The sequence below is a fragment of the Lontra canadensis genome, unplaced genomic scaffold (genome assembly GCF_010015895.1).
Source record: "Lontra canadensis isolate GAN:19392208 unplaced genomic scaffold, GSC_riverotter_1.0 scaffold99, whole genome shotgun sequence".
Classification (NCBI taxonomy): Eukaryota; Metazoa; Chordata; class Mammalia; order Carnivora; family Mustelidae; genus Lontra; species Lontra canadensis.
The window spans coordinates 6,038,509-6,063,056 of NW_022631093.1; the positions used below are offsets into that span (position 1 = coordinate 6,038,509).

Genomic DNA, 24,548 nt, shown 5'->3' on the forward strand with positions numbered 1-24,548 from the left:
TGAAGCCTTGGAGCTTCTTCGTCTGCCATTTTGCTCCATCTCTTGCTTTTTTAAAATTATTAGTTTCAGGGGTAGAATTTAGTGATTCGTCATTTGCATGTAACACCCAGTGCTCGTTACATCAAGCATGCTCCTAATGCCCATCGCCCCGCCCACCTCCCTTCCAGTAAGCTTCAGTTTGTTCTCTGCACTTGAGAGTCTCTTCTGGTTTGCCTCCGTGTTTTTATCTTTTTCAATTTTTCCTTCCCTCTCCTAGGATCATCTTTTTATTTTACTTCTTAAATTACACATTTGAGTGAAATCATGTGCTATTTGGCTTTCTTTGACTGCCTTATTTCACTTAGCATAATGCCATCTAGTTCCATCCACGTTTTGCAAATGGCAAGATTTCATTCCTTTTTCTGACTAATATTCCATTATATATATCACTTCTTCTTTGTCCATTCATTTGTCTATGAACACCTGGGCTCTTTACACATTCTGGCTATTGTAGACATTGCTGCTCTAAACATTGGGGTGCAGATGCCTCTTCAAATCACCATTTTCATATGCTTTTGATAAATACCTAGTAGTTTAGCTGCTGGGGCATAGGGTAGTTCTATTTTTAACTACTTGAGGAATCTCCATACTGTTCTCCACGATGGCTGCACCAGCTTGCATTCCCACCAACAGCGGAAGAGGGTTCCATCTATTGCTCTCCCGGTGAGAGAATTGGATATGATACAAGGCACTATATTGGAGGTACACAGGGTGCCAGAGGAGAAGAGGAATACCTGGTTCTGCTGGGAGCAACTGAGAAGGGTTCCCAGAGGAGGAATAATTGAGCTGAGTCCCTTAGGCATGTCCGGTAAAGGAAACGTCAAGAAAACAGGCTGAAGTTTGAGAAGGGTAGAAAGGCTTAGGAAAAAAATGAGAATTTGAAAAGTGAGGAAGGCAAGGGGACAAAGAAATAAAAAAGAATCGATTACAAAGTAGCTTGTTTGCCAAGTCCAGTAGTTTATATTAGGTCTTGAAAGTGAGGGGCAACTTTAAAAATTAAGGAGGGCAGTGACATGATCAGATTTTCCTTGAGAATCAGCTCCTGTGGAAGCAGCGGGAACTGGGTAAGGATAAAGCAGAGTCACTAATTAAAAACATCCTAGTGTGATTGAGAAAGATGATGGGGGTCAGAATCATGACAGTGGCGGTGACAGAGAGATGAAAAGATATTTAGAAGGATGAACAGACAGAATCTAGGGGCATAATACAGGCTGGGGCAGAAGGTCAGAGATGATGATGCCATTCCTGAAATCATGAGGGATACATTGCAAAGAGGAAGCTGATGAGTTATTTTTAAATTACTAAGCTTCGAAATGACCTAAAACCTTCTAGTGTATTGGTTGTGTTATTTAAAAAAAAAAAAAATTATGAAACGTGGCAATGAGGCTGATGTCCCTCTTGGCTATAGTCACAATCCCAGTCCTGCTCTTAGAAGTCACCCCTGCTACCAACTTAGTGGGTGTCCATTCAGGCCTTGTACTGTTCTCCATACTTTCGATATTTCCTTCCATATGTTACATACCCCCAAACTTTTATGTTCGCACAACTGATATTGTAGAAGTTTTGCTAACTCTGTGCGTATGAAGTTACACCACTCTTTTTGACTGTTGCATAATATTCCAGAATAGAGTTCCTCATGGATGGATGTTGAGTTCTGTCGCAGTTTGCCTGTTCTATCAGTGATGTTGTAGTGGATATACATGCCCATGTCCTTTGTAAATCATGCGCTGTTCCCCTGTCTAGTAGTATTTACCGAGAAGTGGAATTACGGGGTCCTACGGATTATATTCTTATATCAATGGCTGTTGCCAAACTCCCTCCCTGTGGGTGTTCTGACTATACAGGGTGCAGGTGTTCTTTATGCCACATTCTCGTCAACACTCAACATTTTTTTGAGTGAAAAATGATAGATCCTTGTTTTAATTTGTGTGATCATCAGTGAGGTTAGGAATGGTTTCCTTGCCATTTGTCCGTCTACTGTGAGTTGCTTATTTTTATCTTTTCCCATTAGTCTGTTGGGCTCTCTCTCTCTTAGGGAATTAGGAGCTTAAAAAAAATCATGTACTAATTCTTCATCTGTTTTATGTCACCAGGATCTTCTTGGGTGTCTTGTTTATCTTTTCAGTTTGTTTATGATGTTATTAATTTTGATGGGAGAAAATGATCAGTCCTTGCCTTTATGGCTTGTGTTCTCTAGAACAGCCCTGCTGACTCATGCTGCCTTAGGTACATTCATACTAGGTTTCATTTTATCATTTTCATTGTTTAAGGTTTGGAATTGAGATATCATTGGGAAATTCTGGTAAAATTATGTAAATGGCAGGTGATGCTTCCGGATGGAGTGGGAGTCAAAATGTACACTCAAGCTGTAGACTGGGGGCTTCTCAGAGGAGGGAAGATGGTTGAAACCAGTGGCATACATAGTACTGTCCAGAGAAATCAGGTAAAGTCAAAGAGAAGTGGGGCAGAGAAGTTATCAAGGAGGTAACTTGACAGAGCAGCAACCACATTTTATTTACACCAATACTCCTAGAAGTCAGTGTGGGGCCTGCCCACAGCGGCATGCGTCACTCCAACACATATTCACTTATAAATCTATAAAGGCTTGCAGAGTGAATACATTTTAAAATCTTCCCCTTTCCTTGAATCAATTTGTCCACATAAATCATACAAATGAGTGAGCCTTGTAAGAGAAGGGGCAATGACCTTCTTGCTTACCGTGTATTACCAAAGCTGGAGCTCTGGCTCAGCTCTCCTTCATTTGGGCTTGACCTTTAAACGAACCCCCGTGGCATCCATGAAGTCACAGCTGGAGGAGAAGTGTGGTAGCTGACCTGCACAACGGTGCTGATTTGAGATGGATTTGGAGAGTATCCGCAAATGCCAACTTTCCCTTAATGTGTCCTGAAACTACCCTGGAGGGTTCGTATTGGTCATTGTTCTGCTAACATTAGTTATTTTGTGGACCTGTGAAGCACCTTTCCCTGAATTGTCAATCCACAGATTGTCTGTAAAATCTACAGAATTATTCATAAGACAGTGTCTACCTTAGCCTTTGGCAAAATTACTCACTCAGGGTATAATTAAGTCATAGGCACACTGGCCCGAATGTGGATAAAGCTGGAAAGGAAATAATTCCTGTTCCAATTTGGGTGCTTTCTGATGTTTGACAAGCCTCTGGTATGTTAATCCATGAACTGAAGAAAAGTCAGAATCCCTTGTAAAGAAGAATTTCTTTCTTTCTCTTTTCTTTTCTTTTTCCTTTCTTTAGGAGAATTGGAGAATAACTAATGGGAGGGAAAGAATAGGCAGAACTCGAAAAGTTTAAGGTTGTCAGCAGGATGACAACACTGAAATCTGATAGGTAAAAATGAAGTAACAAAGTGGAAAAGCTGCAAACATAGGGGTTAGGAGATGTGGTTCTAGACTGTGTGGGCACAGGGTGCACTGAGAGGGGCCAGGGCAGGCTGGACTGCCAACTGGTCTACCTCCCCCACCATGTACAGCAGCCCCCGTCTGCCCGTGCTATTTGTCCTCCAGAGACTGAGCATGGCCACGGCTCGGTGAGAAGACATGCAAGCTGAGAAAATACACACACTCAGATGTTGCAGACAAATCAAAATTTATTGAGACAGACAGAAATGCACCTACTCAGGACTACAGTTAAGCATTTACTATTAACCAAAGAGTCGTGTTCACATTCCAGAGAAGTCTACGTGGAAAAGCATTCAGAATTTACTAGATTTTTTCTACATCACTATTTCATCTACAATAGGGACAACAAAATGACACTCAGGATTTGGTGGGCTCTCATTACAATGCTACACATTGAAGAGGGACAAACATCAGTGACTTTGAGAAAAAGGTATAAAAAGACCAAAACCACCCACTGTAGAAAGGGCTCTTAGATGTTAGATGTTACTGTACAATGTGGTCAAGGTGGGAAAAAAAAAAGTGTGAATGGCATTCTGGGAAAAGTAGAGGGGGCAGACCTGGACAGACACTTAGTCATTCACTGCTGGGCATGGGGAAAGGGATATAAAGAGGAAAAACTGGTAACAAAATCTCAGGTTGAGTAGTAAGGTATTCCCATGCCTAGAATATCTGTGGAATCGAAAAGACATCAATATGGCAGACAATTAACCATGGTGGAAGAAAATTCTGGGATTTAGGGTCGATGCTGAGACAACAGTATTAAATAAAAGAACCATGTGTGGAATAAGAATAAAGCTATTTAGTAGAGTGCGCGCAGAAATGAGTGAGTGAGGATTCAGTTCAATACCTGTCTCAAAAAAAGGGACTGGATTATCACGGTATTATTTTTGTTTAATCAAGATTTTTATGTATACTTAGTCACTAGCAAAAGGACTCCTGCCCAAAAAGAGGAAATCACAAATTCTACCTCTAAGGATAAGGTAACTAGAAAATCGAATGTTTAGTACTTGTGAAAAGCAGCAAAGCCCTTTACAAATCTGTCACGCCAAAGTGAGGCATGCAAAGTGGTGTTAATGTTGCTCCATTGATTTGGGGTCCCAGCTTAGGAGGGCTTTTTATTTACTATTTTAATGAATCAAAACATCTTCTTGGAATATCTTTGAAAACAAGCATCTCGTTACCTTACTGGGAACTGACTGCTGAGCCCACTCTTCTCCATCGTTAAGTTAATGCTAAGAATCTTTAAGTGTCATCTTAATTTGACACTTGTCATAAGATAATTAGGCAAATTAGAATCAGTGGTTCTCTGCTCCTGGAAGTTTTTCTAAGTGAAAGCAATTTGTCGCTTTTAATTTGTTCTCTTGTGCGTTTTTCCAAGCTCAGAGGAGACAGTAACGATGGTTTTCTTTAATGGTCTAAACTGAATTTTTTTTATATGTCTTGATTCTTATATACACTCTATTAGAATCTAGCTGCAATTAAGCACCTGTTTTCTGAATTACCACCTCAGTGTTTTGTTCGAGTGAGGGAAAACAATTGAAAGAGAGGTGATGGAGCTGCCATACCAATACAGAACTCGCCTCTGTTCTCTCTCTGTGGAAGGTCCTGGTGGTACCCGTGTCTCCCAGGCCAAAGAAGTTGGTTGTATCACGTATGTTCATTTCCCTTCTGAGACTAAGTCTAGGAATGATGCCACTGTGGCCAATGCTAGGGTTGGAAAATGCTGGTTTGAAGGCAGCTTGGTAAAGTACAAAGAAATGGTCCATTTGAGGTGGGGGGGGGGGGGGGGGGGGGGTCAGCTACCGCCATGACCATGGTTCGGCTGAGTGTATTTTTTGCCTGAGTTTACGTGGTTGTCTTGTGGATGGGTTGGAGCTCAGGAGGAAAGGAAGATAAACCAATGTGGGCCACAGAGCCTTGGCGGGGAGGTGTTGATGAGGATCACCAGGTACTTGGAAACCAGGTGGGGCAGGGGCTTAAGGGTCTGAGGTTCTGAACTAAATGGGGCTACTTTGAAGACTAGTCTTTGGTACTTAGATCTGAGCCAGCTTGATGGGGGCAGAAATCCTTGAAACGATAGAGAGGTTGACCCTACCAAATTTGGAGACAGGCTGTAATCATGAGCTGACTTAGGGAAAAGAAACGCTGGTGGACAGCTTGCTTCATCAGCCTCTTGACACTGGTGCAGGTGTGGGGATGGGGGAAGGAGTAGCTCTTAAAGATCCAACCCTAGCTTCCAGGTGCTATGATGAAGTTCTTTGTGGCCTCCCTTTGGGATTTTTTTCTTTTTAATAATGATGAGTGGTATAAAATCGGTACAGCTTGTGTACCCTTGCTATGATTTGTGGATAGAAATGGGGCAAAAGCAAAAGATGAGGTTAAGAATCCTGAATTTTCTTCTGCTAAGGAACACTGTGGTACTGTCTTCTCGGGGAGCAGGGGACATGTATCCGTGCCTTGGGAAAAGCCCTTGCGTCGGTAGGGAAGGTAGGAACCCGTGGCAGACAGGATTGCTGCAGCCCCGGGGAGGAGGGGAAGGGAAGCTTTGAGCCAAAATGAAAAAGATGGCTTGTGAAGTTGCCCATGTGGGAGTCTCATGGCTTCTGCAAGGAAAGTGATTTAGGCAGACAGAGGCTTATCCAAATCAAAGGGCTTCCAGTAACTCTCCTAATGCATAGGGAAAGGAACCTCCTCAGCCTGCAGGCTACAAGTGCTAACTCTTAGTGCAAAAAAAGAACTTCTGATCTACATTTCTTATTCCAGAAATTGTGATCCAGGTCTGGACAAGCTGACAAATTTATAATTGTGTTTCAAATGAGTTTCGAAAAGATACTGAAGCGCTTTTTCTGAGTGATGTGTGTGTGTGTGTCTTGTACACATAGACAGTCTACTCTGTACATACAAATATCCTTAGGCATGTACAGAGAAGCATCCAGACACCCTTGTTCATAAGGAAAATCGATTCCCCGAAGGAACTCTTGACTGAATTAAGGCTGTTGTTTGTAGGAAGCCAGATAGAGTGATATGAAAAACGAATTTTTAATTATTACCACGAGGGGTGGTGGGGATAGGGCAGAAGAAAGTACAGTGTGGTGTGTTTTCCACGACATCTACAGGACACAAGAAAAGCACTTAGACATCGTAAGGCTGGGAACCATGCTGGAATGACCACTGGTGTGGGTAATCGAAAAGCATCTTGGACGTTTACAAGGTGGGGGCTCCCTGCACAGTCAGAATCCCACAAACTTCACATGCGCGTTGTACAACTCTCATGGGAGGGAAGGAGGCTCCAGCTCAGCCAGCCGCTCCCCTGTCTAAATAAAAACAGAACACAACACCCTTCTTCCCACACAACTGTATGCAAGACCAGAATGTTCGGGGGACAAGGAGCGGTCTTCCAAACCTCAGGTCGGGTACAGAGAGCAACAATGGAGAAGAGGCCTTGGTGCTGTGGGGTCTTAGATACAAATGCCAGAGTAGGAAGTGACTTGCCGGTCGGTGCAAACCTTGTGTCCTCTTCCTCGTGGGGACTACCAGATGTAGCCCACCTCGTCCTCTTTGTCGTCGTCCTCATCCTCGTCATCCTCTGTCACTGCCCGGGTGTGCACCCTCAGCTTCCCGGATCTGTCCTTTGGTCCCAGCTCCCGCTCGTCCTCCAGGTCATCCAGCAGGACCACAGCGCCGCCACTGCCAAAATCCCCTGAGGTCTCCTGCTCCTCTTCTGAAATGAGAAGACGAAAGGAGAGATGGGAGGTTAGTTGCTGTGGGTCCTTTTCATGCAACGTAAGCGTAGGGAGAAACCACGCAGTTTACTCTCTGAATATTGGATCATCTCTGTGTGGATGGGGTTAGTTGACATGGCATGGGCCACAAGCTTTGTGAGCCCCAGAGGTCTGGAGATGCTTCTGCCTTCTTGGGGAGAACCCTGGGGATTTAGTGAAGTTGTGCGCTGTCAAAAAATGTGATCCAGTTCCCTGGTCATGGTGAGTCCCTACCCCTCAGAAAGCTAGCTATGCCTAATCTCATGTGATTTCAGGGTTCTTGTGTCTGCACTGTAAACTTGTTCACTGTAGGGGTGCCTGGGTGGCTCAGTCATTAAGCCTCTGCCTTCAGCTCAGGTCATGATCCTGGGGTCCTGGGATCAAATCCCGCATCAGGCTCCCTGCTCAGCAAGGAGCCTGCTTCTCCCTTTCCCACTCCCACTGCATCTCTCTCTTTCAAATAAATAAATAAAATCTTAAAACAAGACACAATTGTTCACTCTAGACCACAGCTAGTTCTCGAGATTTCTCTGCCCAGATCTTCATACAGTCAAGACCTGCCAGTCAACAGAGGTCACTGTGGGGCTGACGCAGAAGGCCCTACTCACCACAGCTCACGGCGCCCTGTTTCCTGGAGCCGGCCAGCTCGTTGCCATATTTATCCACACACCAGCACTGGCCCGTGCTGCCGTGGCACTGTGTGGCTTTGTAATAGCCCTCCTCGTTACACCGAGGGATGAACACTCCTGAGGGAAGACAAAGTCCAAACTGAATACACGTGCTCAGAAACTCAGGGTTAATGGCCCCCAAGAGAGAAAAGAGGGCTTAACACATCAGATGGGATATCCAGCAGAGCTAGCAGTGGGAATGGAGCAGCTGATTATTGCTTTGTCAAGATTTACAGGGTCCTGGATGGGCTCAAGGTGAGACAGGATCCCTTCATGGTTGAGTTTTTATTTTTCCCTTTAAAATGCTGGCAATTTCTTAAGAGTTTCCCAGTCTTATGGAGATGGGATTGAGATGGAGCACTGTGGAATGTCCAGTGTACAGCAAAACTTGACTTATGTACTCCGTGAGGTGATTACTGCAGTCAAGTTAATTAACATCCATCTTTCCTATATGATGAGAACTCTTAGGATTTGCTACTGACGACTTTAATATGTACCACAGCAGTGGTGACTATAGTCCTCACGCCGTACATTAAATTCCTAGTCCTAACTTGTAACTGGAAGTGTGTACCTTTTGACCACCTTCCTCCAATTCTCCCTACCTACGGTAACCACCAGTCTGACGTCCTTTCCTAGGAGTTGTTTTAGGTTCCACATACAGGTGAGATCGTACGCTATTCGTCTGACTTACTTCACTTAGCATCTTGTCCTCCAGCTCATTCCATGTTGTCACAATTGGCAAGACTTCCTTCTTTTTATGGTGTATAATATTCTATTGTGTACACGTATGCACACTAGTTATTCAGTGATCCGTCGGTAGACCCCTAAGTTGTTGCCATTTCTTGGCTATTGTAAATAATGCTGCCATGAACACGGGAGTGCAGATATCTCTTTGATATGATGTTATTTCCTTGGGATATATTCTGAGAAGTGGAATTGATCGGTTACAGGGTAGTTCTATTTTAAATGTTTTGATGACCCTCCATACTCCTTTCCATAGTGGCTGTAGCAGTTTGCATTCGCATCAACAGCACACTAGGCTTCCCTTTTCTCTGTGACCTCACCAATATTTGTTGTCTGTTGTTGCTTTGATGATAGCCACTGTGACAGGTGTGAGGTAGTTATCTCATTGTGGTTTTGGTTTGCATTTCCCTAGTGATTAATGACGTAGAGCATCTTTTATTGTACCTGTTGGCCATCTGCATGTTGTCCATTCTGGGGTGCTTGGGTGGCTCAGTTGGTTAAGTGTCTGATTCTTGGTTTCCGCTCAGGTCATGATCTCATGGGTGGTGAAATCAAGTCCAAATCAGGCTCTGTGCTAAGTAGAGAGTCTGCTTAAAGGTTCTCTCCCTCTGCCCCTCCTCCTACTCTCTTTCTCTCAAGTAAATAAATGAACCTTTAAAAAAATAATGTCTATTCAGATATTCTCCCCATCTTTAAATCAGATTTTTCTTTGCTATTGAATTGTGTGAGTTCTTTAAGCCCTTGTCAGATACATGGTTTGCAAATATCCTTTTCTCATTCTGTAGGTTTTAATTTTAGTGATAATTCTGCTGTGCAGAAGCTTCTGTAATTTTTTATTGTTTGTGCTTTTGGTGACCCATCCAAAAAATCATTGCCGAGGCTCATGTCCAAGAGCTTTTCCCCTATGTTTACTTTTCAGAGTTTTATGGTTTCCATTCTTACATTTAATTGAGTCTTTAATCCATTTGGAGTTTATCTGCTACCATTCATAAAAATTGAGATCTAGTTTCAATCTTTTATATACATTCAATTTTCCTAGCACCATTTATATAAGAGATTGTCTTTTCTCCAGTGAGTATTCTTGGATCCCTTACTAAGTCTAAGTTGATCTTATATATGTGAATTTATTTGGGGGCTCTTGATTCTGTTTCCTTGATCTTTCTGTTTTGATGCCACCGTGGCATTTTGGTAACTATATCTTGATAATTTGCTTGAAATCAGGAAATGTGATGTCTCCTACTTTGTTCTCCTTTCTCAGGACTGCTTTCGCTATTTGAGGTCTTTTGTGGTTCTGTATGGATTTTAGGATTGTTATTTCTACTTCTGCAAAAAATTCCATTGGACTTTTGGTAGGTATAGCAATGAATTTGTAGACAGCTTTGGGTAATATGGATATTTTAACAGTATTAACTCTTCTAATCCATAAACATGGGATTCCTTTTAGTTTGTGTTTTCTTTGATTTATTTCATCAGTGTCAGATAGTTTTCAGTGTATAGATCTTTCACTTCGGTGGTTAAAACACAGCAGCTACAAACAAAGAAAATCTTACTTCTTCCTTTCCAACTTGGATGCCATTTGTTTCTTCTTTTTGCCTGACTGTACTGGCTAGGACTTGCAGTACTATGCTGAATAAGAGTGTTAAGAGTGGGTAGTTTTGTCTTAGTCTTGATCTTAGAGGAAAAGCTTTCAGCCCTTCACCATTGGGTATGATGTTGGTTGTTGTATGTGGTGTTTACTATGTTGAGATTTGTTCTTTTTATATCTAATTTGTGTTCAAAGTCAAAAATCGATGTTGAATTTTATCAAATGTATTTTCTGTGTCTGTTAAGATACCAGATTCTATTACTATGATGTATTTTGAACCATCCTTGCATCTCAGGGTTAAATCCCATTTGATCATGGAAATGATCATTTTAATGTACTTCTGAGTTTGGTTTATACCTGGAAACATCTTGGAAAAAAGCAAGTATGTGAGCCCCACCCCAGGTCTGCTGAATCAGATACTTTGAGAAAAGGGCCTAGAAATAATATTATAATAATGTGTGTGTGTGTGTATATGTATATATATACATATACACACATACATATATATACATACATATATACATATAAATAAATTACAATAAATATATATTTGTATATATAAAAATATAATAAGCCCTCCAATTGTTCTAATACATGCTGAAATTTGAAAGCCACAAGTTTATAACAGCATCTTATATCTGAAGTTACATTCCCACTTATAAATTCATAACAGTATTTGAGCCTTTCCAATTGCCAAAGAGTTGTCTATTTCATGGTTTTCTTCTACATTAGTCTTGATTGTTTCACTTCATAATATTCCTATAAAGCTTTTCTAATTAGAACTTTTACTATTTTTTTTAATGCATTTGAAGGTAAGTTTCACTTTAGTTGCTTCCCTCTGAGTTTGGTACACAAAAATTTCATTTTCTTTTACTTCTAACTGTTTTATTGTACTTTTTTTTATTATTATATTTTCCCCCTACCCCTCCATGTGTGGGGTTTGGGGGATTGTTTAGTTTTCTTTGGTGGCGTAATCCAAAGCAAATACTCCATTGTGTTTGAAAAGACAGTACATTTCAATACATTATGTACAGGAATACATATATATGAATGTTAATTAATCAGGTTATTCATTTCTTCTGTCTACCTGAGCTAAGTTTCAAGAGGTATATGTCTGATAACAATTGTAGGTATGATGATTCCTTCTTCTAATTCTCTTTTGTTTTAAAGTTGCAAGCATACCATAATATGGTGAAAGAAAAAGGAACATTTCGGCACCTCTTTGTTTATAGAATTGTTTATAGAATTCAAGACAAAGCATTTGCTAGATCAGATTTTTATGAAAAGGAGTCTTTAGTATCTTTTAGTTTCAACTTCTAGTGCGATGGTTTTACCTTTACCTCTAAAAGTAAAAATTGGTCTCATAATGAGTTTTGGTCCATTTACATTTCTTGTGATTACAGATACACATGTTCTTCTTTTTCTTCTATAGGTTTAACAACTCTATAGTCTATTTCCAGTATTGTTATGCCTCTCTTTCTCTGTGGGAAATTCAACAATAAGAGCTCAAGTTAACCTAGGTTTTCTTTTCTTCCAGAATAAACTAGAAGCTTACCACCTTTTATCCTCACTGCCCCCCAACAATCTGAAATTCTCATTCTTGCTCTAGAACATTTCTATTGGTCAATAGCAGCATGTCTTATTTCTTCTCCACAACTGGATCTAAATAATTCCTTCTGGGATTGTTTCATTTCTATAGAGTAAATCCTTCGTGGCATTTCAGTAAGTCTGGGGTTAGTAAACTTAACTTACGGTTTGAGAATACCTCTGTCCTCACACTTGAATGCTCTGTTTCTCAGTTTTGGTTTTTCTTAGAGTGTGTGTGTTTCATAATTGCATACATCTCTTCTATGGGGAAAATACTACTGAATGTGACCAGAGTAATAACACTGGTGTGAAGGCAAAGTGTTTGCTTACCTCTCTGGCTTTCTGCTCCTTAATTTATTTCAAGTGATAGACTCCAGAAGGAAGTGTAGCATGGGAAGCAATGGTTTTACTCTTTTGAACTGGATTTAACCTCAGATCCTGCTGATTGTAGCAACAACTCTTCAACACCCTGGTCACCAGGCTATTCTAAGATGACCAGGCTCTCAGAGATCAAATAGATAACCACAGAGAACCATCCTAAAGGATAAGTAAGTAAGTCCTCTGGTACCCACACACTCAAAATCTCACCAGTGCACAGCAGGAGGACAGAAAAGGAAAAACAAAAACAAGAGATGATTCCCATGACCAGAAGGCAGAGAGATTTGTGAACAGATTCTCAATCAAGGTCTGCAAAGGAGAAGACCTACTAGAAAGCTGGAGAAATGCTGACCCCTCTCGTAGTGCTGCTGCTGGAAAACAACAGCACTTGATAGACAAAAAAGAAAACGGGATCCTCGGCTTAGCCTCCAGGCTGGTAAGAAGGAGGTGTTGCTCTAAATCAATGAGGTAATAGAATTACCATTCTTCCTAAGGAGGCAGTAACTATAACTGATGGGAGGTTGTTTTTTAAATTCAAATGCCCCTGAAAACACATGTATTATATTAGGAGATTTCCCTATGAAAAAAATAAGGTGCAAGAAGGTCAATGGTGTTTTTTAGGAGTCAGCCAGAATAATCTCTGTATGTGGGGAGATGTGATAAAGTAAGCTTTAGAACTAGGTGAGATTCATGATAGGACAAAGATAGGCACTTTGTAGGGAAGACAGAAGATGAGACATTTTATCTCAGACTCTGTAACTTATAAATGTCTCATTATTAAATAACAAAGCACTCAGAGGATATCCATAGCCAATGAAAATAAAATTTTAAAAATAGATTTATACTATTCTATACCTGTGCACCTTAGGTACAAAACTCAAATCCCAAATACTCGCCAGCATGGAGACATCACGTAGGTGAGCACAAGGCCTTGCGCTGGAAATACCTACGGAAGGAGGGAGCCAGCCATTGGCCTTCACCCCAGAAAGATGCCTTTGTCTTTTTAGAACCTGGGTCCACCCAGGTCAGAATTACAACTTCGGGGTTCTTTCCGAGTTGAACAGCAGGCATTATCAGAAGCGGGACATCTGAGGCAAGCCAGTGAATACCTTTCAAAAGAATGAAGGAGTAGCTAGGTATTCTGAGGTGACCCAAGAAGCAGTGGAGGAGAACCTGCCAGAGTTCATAGACCGCCTACTTCTGACAAGCTGCAGCAAACTTGGCCCGTTTCCTTCCAGTAAATAGGTACACGTCTGAAACAGCAAGCTGCTTAGGCAAGGCACCTGCTTCTTACGGCCTAACAAGAATAATTCTGAATTCCTGTACTGCAGCTGTCAGTTCTCTTTTTAAAAAGCAAGTAAAGCAACACAGACTCCTTTTTCGGCCAACAAATGAGCCTTACCACTCTCTGCCAGGAGGCCCCTTGAGTGCTGGAGAAGGAGGACATGCGGCTGCAAGGGACACCTCGACAAGCCGGCCTTTGTTACCTTTACCTCAGCCCCAGCTTGGCAGGTCCAGGAAAAAAAAACACGGTTAACATTCAGACAGAGAAATGTACACTGTCTGAAGAGCCTTATGCTTTCCTCTACGGATTATTATGCGGGCGAAACCAAGAAATGCATTTAAGCACACTAAAGTCTTTGAACCAGAAAAGGGCCCAGCTCATCTTCCTCCTTCCACAGACAACTTAATCTGGGGAGTAATTCCGGAATTTCCAGACCACATCAGGGAGGAGTTGGAGGTAGAGATGGTGCTGGGGCCCCGCCCACTAGTCCCCGCCTAAGGGAGGAGGCAGCGTTTCTCAACCAGCTCCCTCGCCTCAACTTACCTCTGGCCAGCTGTCTGGGGATGAAGGGGCGCGTTTCTTTCAGGAAACGCAGGTACCTAATTGAATAACCATTGCTGTGGCTCAATATTACAAGAGACATGGATGGTTTAATTAGTTGTTTAAACGAGTGACACGAAATTGTACTTACCCAGCAGGCTTTTCCCCTTGCTCAGCTTCTGAATCCTGTTCATTTCATTCTGGCAAGGGAGACCTAAAAAATAATTTATGAAAGTCAGTTTCCAGATGGTGTGGGACATAATCTCTAATGATTGGCTCCACTCTTGATGTGAAATGTACACAATGACACACCTGGGACTGGAATTACTCCATATGCTGTTATTATACAGCAAAACAAATTCAGGCCATTAGTGTTACTAATTAAAAAAGAAAAAATCTTATACTGCGAGGTACTTAAATAGTATTTGGGGGCTACCTGCATTGTATACTAATTTTTCTGCCCACCTTCAACTGAAGCAAATGCCAGGTGCCAACTAGGTGATCTGGCAATAGACATTTTAGTCAGCTGAGAACCAGGATCCAAGCTTCCTAGTGGTTAAATGTTCTGAATGCAACACAGGAGCCGTGAACCAGAGGGAAGGTGACAAATACCCAGGCCTTGCTGTAGGACAGAAAGAGGATTAGAATGGCTACTTTAGGTTTTCTGGCTCAGTACCCCAGGATAGGACAACACAGGCCTCAAGGGCCAACTCTGAAGCTATCCGAGGTGCGCAGAGAGGCAGAGAAAAGGGAGACCTTAATTCTCAGCTCTGCCACCTCACAGCGGAATGCTTTGGGCAAATCTCTCTCAGCCTCCAAGTCCTCAATTATGAAACACCTGTTGTGGTGCAGGACTGATACAGTGGGAGCCACATGGCTAAGTAGGGCCTATGGGAGTGTGCGGTTCTCCAGTCTGGAGACCTGACTCTGTTCTGAGCTTAAAGGAATATGGCTGCACCCATACTGAGTGTTACCATGACTTGGCCATGCACACCCTGTGGCTTGGCAAGGTTCTGCTCTGTGCTCAAGGGCCCTACACTACTTCTGTCCAAGTAAGTTTGGGACCTGTAGTAAGTACCCGAGTACCTCTTTACATCTATTAGCCTGTGCATTGCACACCACACCATCTTGCTGCTTGTTCCTTGAGAAAAGCTAATAAAATCTGGTTACTTCTGGGGTTAAGGTGCTTTCTGAGTATTGGAGAAAGATGCCAACTGAAAACAAGGAAAAGGGAAATAAATTCCATCTTTGAAGATGAAAGGTAGCATTTACTAGGACATGGGTACCAGAAAATGTTCTAGAATTTTGTCTTAATCTTTTCAACAATCCCACAAAGTAGGTACCATTATTATTCCTATTTTGCAAGTGGAAAGGGTGATCTCTGTGTGAAACCACAGGACATTTGGAAGACTATTTCAAGACAGTACAAGTCACCTTCATTCACATAACACTGTGTCAGTTTCTCAAACTGTCCCGCGGTAATTGTAAAAATTCTGCTTCTTTTTTAGCAAGGAAACATGAATCAGGCTGAGACATACAAGAAACTGCTGCGAGAAAAACAGTGAAGAGTTAGACCAAACTCCAGATAAAGAATTCTAACAGAAAAAACGTTGGCTGCTAAGCAGATGACAAGTTACCAAAGACTCCTCCCAGTAGGCAAGGATGCTTGTAAAAAAGACACTGTGAGACCAGAGCTCAATGCAGATACAAAGACTCAAGGACAGAATTAAACACTGAAAGGAATGAAGGTTGTATCTGAAGCAGCAGAACTCAGGCTCAACATCCAGGTTACTGATTCTCCTTCAAGAAGACTAAGCAAATGGAACCAAAGTTTTAATCCCACAGCATAAAAATGCATGACATGTCCCCAGGAAAAGGGCTACAAATAGACTGAGCCAAACTAAGACATGTCCTAGGAAATGGTTTCCATTATTGTACAGCTAAACCCAGTACTGGGAGAACCATGTTTAAAGATAGCAGTATAACAAACTCTGGCTCCAGCAAGTTCTACTTAGCACCTTTCTTTCTGTACTAAAAAAAAAAAAAAAAAAAAAAAAAAAAACATTGTTTTTTTACGGGATATAATTCCAGTGAGAATTTTTGAAAAAAAAGTTCTAAAACCCAAACAGAACACTAAAAAACATCAAAGCCAGACAACAAATAATACTACCTCATGGAGAATTATAAAGTATGCTCCCAAACTTTCTGGGGCCTGAGAGGGACTCAGCCTTAACTGTAGATTATCTACACATTTATCCTAAAAAAAATACCATGTATGGAATACCTACAGTCTACAGCTAAGAGTGCCTTGGAGAGAATTTCAGCCTTGAATACATATATTAATCAATAGGAAATAATGAAGAAATGTGAGTTCTGGGTCAAGGAGGGAGGCAGTGGGAACCCAACCAAAAAAAGAGAGGGAAATGCTACAATGAGAAACAAAAAAGGAACTACAATGAACAGACTTCAATTGTCCTTGATTCAGCTTCTCCTGTGTGCCATGTGAGGAGGGTTCTGGCCTCCTTTAGCCATTGCTCAAAGGCCGGCCCAGCCAGGGACATCCACATGGCATGCTAACCACATCTGTCCCATGTTAAGGACAGCAGCCTTCCTCTCAGGGTCCTGGCACTCATAGCTCTGAGGGAGATGCTAGCATAAGGCTTAGCTTACTTATTCAGGTTAAACCTGAACTCTGGCTACAGACACATGAGGTTGTATGAACTCAAGCCCAAAGCCATCTTTGTACCCAGTACTGGATGACCCAGGTATTTGTTAGGATAACAACAAGGCTGTTAGTCAACACTGATTTGATAGTAGCAGCTGCCAGGAAGAGAAAAGAGAAAGGAGATAGAAAAAGAAAAAAATGATCACTTTGCAGAGGATACGATGGCACACCTGAAAAAAATCAAAGGAAACCAACCAGAATAATTATTACCAACAAAAGGAAAATTTAGTAAGGTGGCTGTGAAGAAAATTAATCCTGAAACAACCCCCAGCAAGGGACTACAATAGAACAAAAAAAAAAATCAATTTCGTTTACAAGGAAGATAAATACAAGGGAAGTATAGTATCTGGGAGAACAAAACTTAAAAATGTACCTCCGTTGGTTGACAGATGCTGTCTTAGAGTCAAAGGATTCAATATTACCTAGCTATCAATTCTCCCTTGATTACTAAGACCCATAACAATAAGCATAAGAATATCCAGGAAACCCTGAAGGATGAGTGGCAGGAGAGGGTGGCCCCACTAGATGTAGGAAGAGACAAATATACATGAAGTTTTATATACAACAGACGAAGCATTCAAATTAGAGGAGGAAGATGGCTTAGTCACTAAATGACAGAAAGGTAACTCACCAACCCTCTCCAGGGGTCAGCTCCTACCTGACCACACACGGAAGAAATCTAAAGCAATACAGGATTTCAACAGACCGGTCAACCAACCAAAAGGTACTGATGAAAACACAAACACAAGAGAATTGCTTTAGTATTTCATGGCACAAAATACCTTTCTAAGCCTATGGTAAGCCTCATGGCTTCTAGAAAACCATAAAGGATGGAAAAACTTTACATTATTAAATTGAAAAATTTCTTCCTAGCAAAAATGCACCAAGTCAAAGTTGGGGGATAAAAGTATTTGCAAGACATGTGACCAGAACAGTACTAATGTCCTCCATTCAGGGAGAATCTCTAAAAACACACCAAAAAGGACACACAGAGACCTAGGTATTTCTTTGTAAGAGTAAAACTTAGTACAACCATTTGGGGAGGGAAATGGGAAGTAATACTTAAAAATGCACAGGGCTCCTGGGTGGCTCAGTGGGTTAAAGCCTCTGCCTTTGGCTCAGGTCATGATCCCAGGGTCCTGGGATCAAGCCCCGCATCGGGCTCTCTGCTCAGTGGGGAGCCTGCTTCCTCCTCTCTCTCTCTCTGCCTGCCTCTCTGCCTACTTGTGATCTGTCGAATAAAAAAAAAAATCTTAAAAAAAATGCACAAGCCCTACTACCAATAATTCTGCTTTGAGGAAAGTATCTTGTAGTCCTATCAGCAGATACATGTACTTGACACTGAGTGTCCTTTGCAATGATTCACACTTTCTGCTCTGTGTGTACAGTGACTCTGAATGCAGAGAGGCATAGACATGCATATAATTTTAAAATTATAATATTCATAGCCCTCTTCCGTTCCTGCGGGTGGGTTCCCACAGCCATGCTCGGAGTGGATTATCCATGATCCCTGACTCAAGCTGAGCCAGCTTGGGGACGTGGGACTGGGATTCAGATATAAGCCACTCTCTGCTAGTCCAGCTAGCTGTGGATCACCACACCTGGGTGCACAAGCCCAGGAAGCTAAGCCAGACCATGCGGCACCTCCCAGAGACTCTGAGCTCCTGCCTCTGCATTCCTGAGAGGCTGCAGGGGAACTCAGTCCTCTGACTTGCCATGATGTGAGATACTCCTGCGTTCTTTCACCATACTCCTCAAATGTGATCTCTTTTGTAAGTGAGCTGGAGTGTATAACCAAGAAATCCTTGCCTATGAGATTCAGGAGGAAGCTGTATTTACCCTAGAGAGGCTACAAGAGGCTTTTCTCTGACAAGAGGAGACTTCGTGTGACCAGGGGCATTACGGTACTCTGCTATTTGTACAGTATTCCTCAGAGAAAAGATAGCACAGTGACCTTGGGAATGATGTAGCAAAGGTTTCTACACCCCCTTTACAGATGTAAACGCTGAGGTATGAGATGATTAAGAGATTTCCTCCAAGGGGGAGTGAGGTAATGGGCCCTTTCGTTATGCTCTTGGGTTTTCTATTATACAATGATAAAAATAAAGTGAGAAGAAAAGAGCCTTTGGGTCTGGCATTCTGTCAGCTGACTGCTTACTCTCTAGTCATGTCCTTTGGCTTGATGACTTCCACCTGCCTCCCTAGTATGTGATACACAGGCCTTCGGCTCCCAGTGTGGCTGCCCTGAGCATCAGGAACCACCCCCCCACCCCCACCTCACCTCCAGGCTTCTGGAAGCAGTAGCACCACTCATTGTTGGAGAGCTTGCCATCCTTGAAGGAGTCACAGGAGTTGAAGAGAGGCTTGATGCAGGGCTCATACTTATCCAGGTAGATAGCATTGATCTCTGAGTGGTCAAGCAGGAGGTCATAATTCATGTCCAACTTGTTGAACATCCAGCCCAGGGAGTCCTTGCAGATGGGCAAGATGCTGGTGTCAAATCCTGCAGAGAGAAGGGTGTCTCTCAGCGGCCATTAAGCCTGATCTGGGATGACACGAGGAGGCCCAGGACCACCCCCCTACCTCCTCCCCTCCTGAGGCACTTACCCTCCAAGGGTGAGTCTCAGGGGCACCCTACTAGAAGATACTAATGTTGGAGTAGGGGTTTAAATAAAATATTTTAAAATGCTCTTAAACAGAAGTCAGCATTTGAAGAAATTATGTCCCAAAGGGAACAAGTCCCCCACACTAATTTATCTGGGATGTAAATATGAGTTTCCATTTACCAGACTTGCTTAAAACAGGGTATGCCCAAAAGGAAGAATATAAACCTGGTGAGTAAAAGGAAAAACTTGTAATTCTGCAAACTACACTTTTGTATTTAGGGGAAAATACCTGAATCACCAAAGCAAAAGAAACCATTGTTAAAAAAAAAAAAAAAAGATGGCAGTGAAATGAAACTATATAGCACAATCCAGAAGCACTGATTATGTCCCAAAGGACTGTTAAATCCAAGCTGTCTGAACATTAATGGGAAAACTAGCCAGGTATCTGCCTCTGTTCCCCATTCTTCTTTTCTACCGTCCCCTCAAGAGATACATGATATGGAATCCAAATTGACTCAGACAATAATTTCTTTCTTATTTCCCTGGGGGAGGAGGGGTAGTTTTCTTAAAGAATTATTTGTTTCCACAATGGGAACTGTACGCACTAGAATAATAACACTTTGCTTAACACTCAGGATATTGAGTCTACTGTAGACAACCCCCAGAGAAGGCCTGCCCCAAATCTAAAATCGGTCTTGCTTTCAGAATCAAAAGCACTATGCACTTTCAAGTTGTTCCATAAGTTGGATTGGTAGAAATGGTTTTATTTTCCCAGGAAAATTACTATAAAAGTTCATTTTTCTGTTATTTAAGGTAGTCCTCTAAGCCCCTTATTTTTAATTATCTCACTGAATCCTTCCAAGAAGCCTCTAAAACACTGTATTCCTTCTACTTTACAGATAGGGGGAAAAAGCTCAAGGCTTAAGTGACTTGCTCAAGATCCTCTGATTGTGGAGCTGGGCTTCCCAGGCAGGTGCCCCAGGCCTGAGTCTACATTCTCAGTCCCTTTTCTCCTGGGGCTGCCTGTGCCTCCCATGATCCTCCTACCCTAAGGACATCCAGCCGGCATGGGGGCCATGCCTGAGGATGGGCTGTGCAGGGAGGGGTGGATACAGCAGCCACAGCTGAGGCCCTGATGGGCTTGACTGCCCACTCCCTGCTCAGCAGGTTTCTGTGCACACTACCAACTGTTGGAAGCCTTGGTTTCCTACAAAAGGGTCTTCACTGTCCAGAAACCAGTGAAATAAGTATAGCACCTCCACCTCTGAGCTGTTCCAGAACCCTCTGCTTCCCCTTCCTGTCAGTTCATGTTCCTCAGATGCTAAGATCCTTGAGGGCAAACACCATGTTGAGTAGCCTCGGCCCATGCAGCCATGTAGTAAGGGCTTAGTAAAAGCAGGTGTTGAAAGAAGTTCTCTAACTATTGCAGAGTTTGGCCCTTCAAACATAAAAATCAGTTTTAAAATTTATTCCCACTGACACCTTATAACATGTCTTAGAAAACATTCCCTTCTCAAGGGAGACTAGGGGACATCATGTGGCCTCTTCTTTGAAGGTCATGACTGAACCATCTCTATGATGGGGATGTCCTTAGGGGCTGCTGAGTAAAGCAAGATCATTTACTCTGACACTAAAAGGCTCCACTATTTTAGATGGAATATTTACGTAATATGCATCAATTTTATAGGACATTAACATTTTAATACATGACCAAGAGAAGCTCACTGCTCACTGACCAGCCAAGAGACATGCCATGCTGGTCGGGCAGTAGTCTGAAGGTCAAGCCCCGCCTCCCCAACACCCATTTGGAAAGTTCTAAGCAAAAGGCACCTGCATCTGGTATCTAGAAGTGGAGGGCAGAACAGAACAGCCCTTCTAATTGCCCCCAAGCAGGTGGGATTTCTAATGCCCCATGCTTTCCTCTTCACAACTCCTGAACTGATAAAAACATCTCTCCCTCCTATGGCCTTATGGGCTAACCAAGCCTTGCTCCTTTTTATTCCTTTCACTGCAGTTGCTTCAGGACATCAAACCTAAAAGCGTCTTTGGGGACTCAATTTGCTTCTGGCCAAGGGCAGGTCTTTTGCTAGCTTCCCAACTGTCTGCAGAAGGAGTCTCATGGGGCTGGAGGGTGTAAGGAGCTACTCTCTGCACAGCCATCTGCTCTTCCTGGAAAGGTTGTTCAGAAAGCCCAAAGGCCTGGCTGCTCCAGGAAGATCCCCAGGAGAAGTTCCTCTAGACCATCTGTGAATTAATTGTCCACAAACTTCCAAGGAAGCCTCGGCAGGAATGGTAGGGGGAAGGCAAGAATGGAAGAAGAAACTATCTTCCTCCTTCTTTCCCATAGACTCAACCACCTGAAACCACTCTGTGGATACTTAGATCCTGAGAAGCGGACACTATCTTTCCCTTAAACTGTAACATCCAGACTAGCAAAAGAATTGTCCCCTAGATCAGTATTCTCTATCAGTATCTACAGCTACCAGCCACAAAGAACAACCTGTAATTAAGGTGATCATTCTGACTCTGGCCAAAGACCAGAGAGCGGTTGAGCTCTGGATCCCAACAGTTGCCAAAGTCCAGATATTTGAACAACTGTGTCGTTGGGAAGTCATTCTGAGTGACTGGGCCACAGCGTGGAGAAGGCTACTGCTCATCGTTTTTGAGTTCAAGACAACGAGAGAGTCCTTCAAGTTACAAAAACACTGGCCCACTCTGAGTTTTCTCTTTAGCTTATGAAGAGGCTCTGAATATGGGCTCTGCCAACGCACTGATGGAGGAGGAGAGACATTATCGAAGATGTTCGGTAGAGTTGCTTATAAGAGCTGAACATTAGGAGGGACTTCAGTGCTCCAAAATCGAGGTCTAATTACATACATTCTGTCTGTAACTTGAAATTCTCGGTGGCTATGACAAAGTGCAACACTACTCAACACAGGAGGCCAGAGCGTGCTGCTGAGTGACTGATGATCGTCAGACAGACGGTGCAGTGTGTACTGTATGCATGTACAAAGACACAGATTTTTTTTTCTCCTGTGTGGCAAGGAAAAAACTTCAAGTATATGCCACAACATGCTTATGGTGGTTAAAGTGGTGAATTTTTAAATAGCTTTTTGTATTTTCCGAAGTCTCTATCCTAAATACACGAGAGTTTTGTAGCCAGACTTTTAAAAATTAAGTTGTTTCATGGAGGAGGGGGAAATGCTTGGGAATCAAGAAAATATTTTAAGCGGTGTGCATCTGACATAGTGTTTCTTTGATTACACCAAAAGGCTACTGTTAAATCAACACTGTCTAGTAACTAAGGAAATGTGGTGCATAAAATGGAATAAATTAGTGAGAGCAGAGTGGTCTTACTGCCTTGGGCTGCATCAGAGCTGGTGGGCTTGATGACCCTGTTGGCATCCTCGTGAAGGGCTCCAAACCAGTCTTTCAGGCGGGATGCGAGGTTCCTCAACTCCTTATCTGTGCAGGCTGCAGAAAAGCAAAAGGAAGAAACAGTGAGTCCACCGACTTTCTCCTCTTGTTAGCTCTCAACATGCAATGCCACCCGCAGAACCGTGCTCAACACTAACCCCCCCTCTCCAAGCGCAGTGCAGCACTTTCCCCACGCTTGGAAAACCACCCAAAGATGCTGCAGTCACAGGGAAGGAGCGCGACAGAAAGCCGGGACTCCCTGGGGTAAGCAGCATTGCTCAGAACTGAATCTGGACTGCCTCCGAGCTGGTAAAACCAACGCTAAGTCTCCCAGTTGTGCAACTGGCCTCCAAAGACTAACAGATCTCTCTTGCTAACCCAACAGAATTCGCTAGTACAGTTTGCTGGAGATCGTATTTTCCACTAAACTCATGCCAAGAGATGAACACTCAGGAAGAGTTGATGTTTTCAGTGAGAGGCTGCCTGGCACACCAAGAGTTCCCAATAACAACAATCAATTTTGCTTTTTCCCAAGCTTGGGATTTGTGCACGTGGCTTATGCTGTTGGTCTTGTGGCAGGCTGACTTGACATCCCCCTAGAGACAGATGCATGCCACCTTCACGCAAGAGTCCTTTCTATTGGCACACAGCCCATCTCTGACTATGAGGCTCACCTTTTAGGGTAGATGATAGGAACTGGAGCCAAGGAATACTGCTTCTGAGAACAAGAAGAAACCCAAAATGGGATGTTTGGGTAGAGGGGTGCATACTCTGTGAAGGTCTCCGAGGGTGCGGAAGTAAGGCTTGAGGGGGAAAATCCCCAAAGGAGGAACAGTGGTGTTGGAAATGGGGCTGATACATCCTCATTCCACATATTACCCTAATTCTGGGTATAAAGAATCCTGATGAGGGTCCAGACAGTGACCCACCTCTAAGAGGCAGACAAACCAGCCTTTGGCATCTGGAGGGTAAGAAACTGGAAACCCAAGGGACCAAAATCCCAATAAGAAGGGACAAAGACACAAACCCAGAACAGTTGCTTTTCCCAAATTCTAAACCTACAGGAGACAGCACAGAAGCCAAGCAAAACACCATTAAAAAGCAGAGCCAAGTCCTGAATATCTTACAGAGCTGATGGGATGTAGATTAAGGCTGGACTCTACCAGTCTAGAGAGACTGCCAGCATCAGGCTCCCTACTGAAAGACATGGGGGCAATGATGAATGAGTAGACAGTCTTGCCAAAAGTCCAGTCCAACCCTCAGTCAGTGCCTACTCTCACTGAATTGAAGGCATTAGCCCCTGTCTGTCTCCCAAAGACGAGAATAGTATCATACAGATCTTCCCCTCATTTTTACATTTTACATTTTACATTTTTGCTTTTAAGAAAGCCCACCTTTAGTTAGCCTGGTGTTTGGAACTTGACCGACAACAGAGCCAAACTTCCCAGACCTTGGGTGTAAAGTTCTTTCTGACTCTCCATTGTGGGGGCGGGAGTTGGTAAGAAGACCCAGGCTGGGTCTGTGGAGTGTTAGTGCTCCCCTAACCACTCTCCCAACCACTCTCCTCATTCCAGTCGGGACCCAGATCTACACCCTGCCAGGCATGGAATGTACGCATTCTTTATATGCACGCTATTAAGGACCTCAAGATACTTAGCCTTGCTTCTGACAACCAGGCCATGATTCATCTTAAGACACCAGCCAGGAAATGGTACCCAGAACTGTCTTCACTGGCCACAGAGCATAAAAGCTCTGGGCTCACAGCGCCTGGAATGACT

General features: G+C 42.9%; 1 protein-coding gene across 2 annotated transcripts in view; it reads right to left on the reverse strand.

Annotated features, from left to right (window-relative positions):
* Positions 1-6,489: 6,489 nt before the first annotated feature.
* The window catches only part of SPOCK1 (SPARC (osteonectin), cwcv and kazal like domains proteoglycan 1), a 500,079-nt gene continuing 482,020 nt past the window's right edge, over positions 6,490-24,548 (reverse strand). For both annotated transcript variants that reach the window (XM_032837572.1, XM_032837571.1), the window contains 5 exons: positions 22,711-22,827; positions 19,029-19,250; positions 14,174-14,236; positions 7,844-7,981; positions 6,490-7,195 (listed from right to left, as the gene is read on the reverse strand). In XM_032837572.1, coding sequence (XP_032693463.1) covers positions 7,005-7,195; positions 7,844-7,981; positions 14,174-14,236; positions 19,029-19,250; positions 22,711-22,827 — 731 coding nt within the window. In that variant the 3' untranslated portion in view covers positions 6,490-7,004. The remainder of the gene's footprint in view (positions 7,196-7,843; positions 7,982-14,173; positions 14,237-19,028; positions 19,251-22,710; positions 22,828-24,548) is intronic.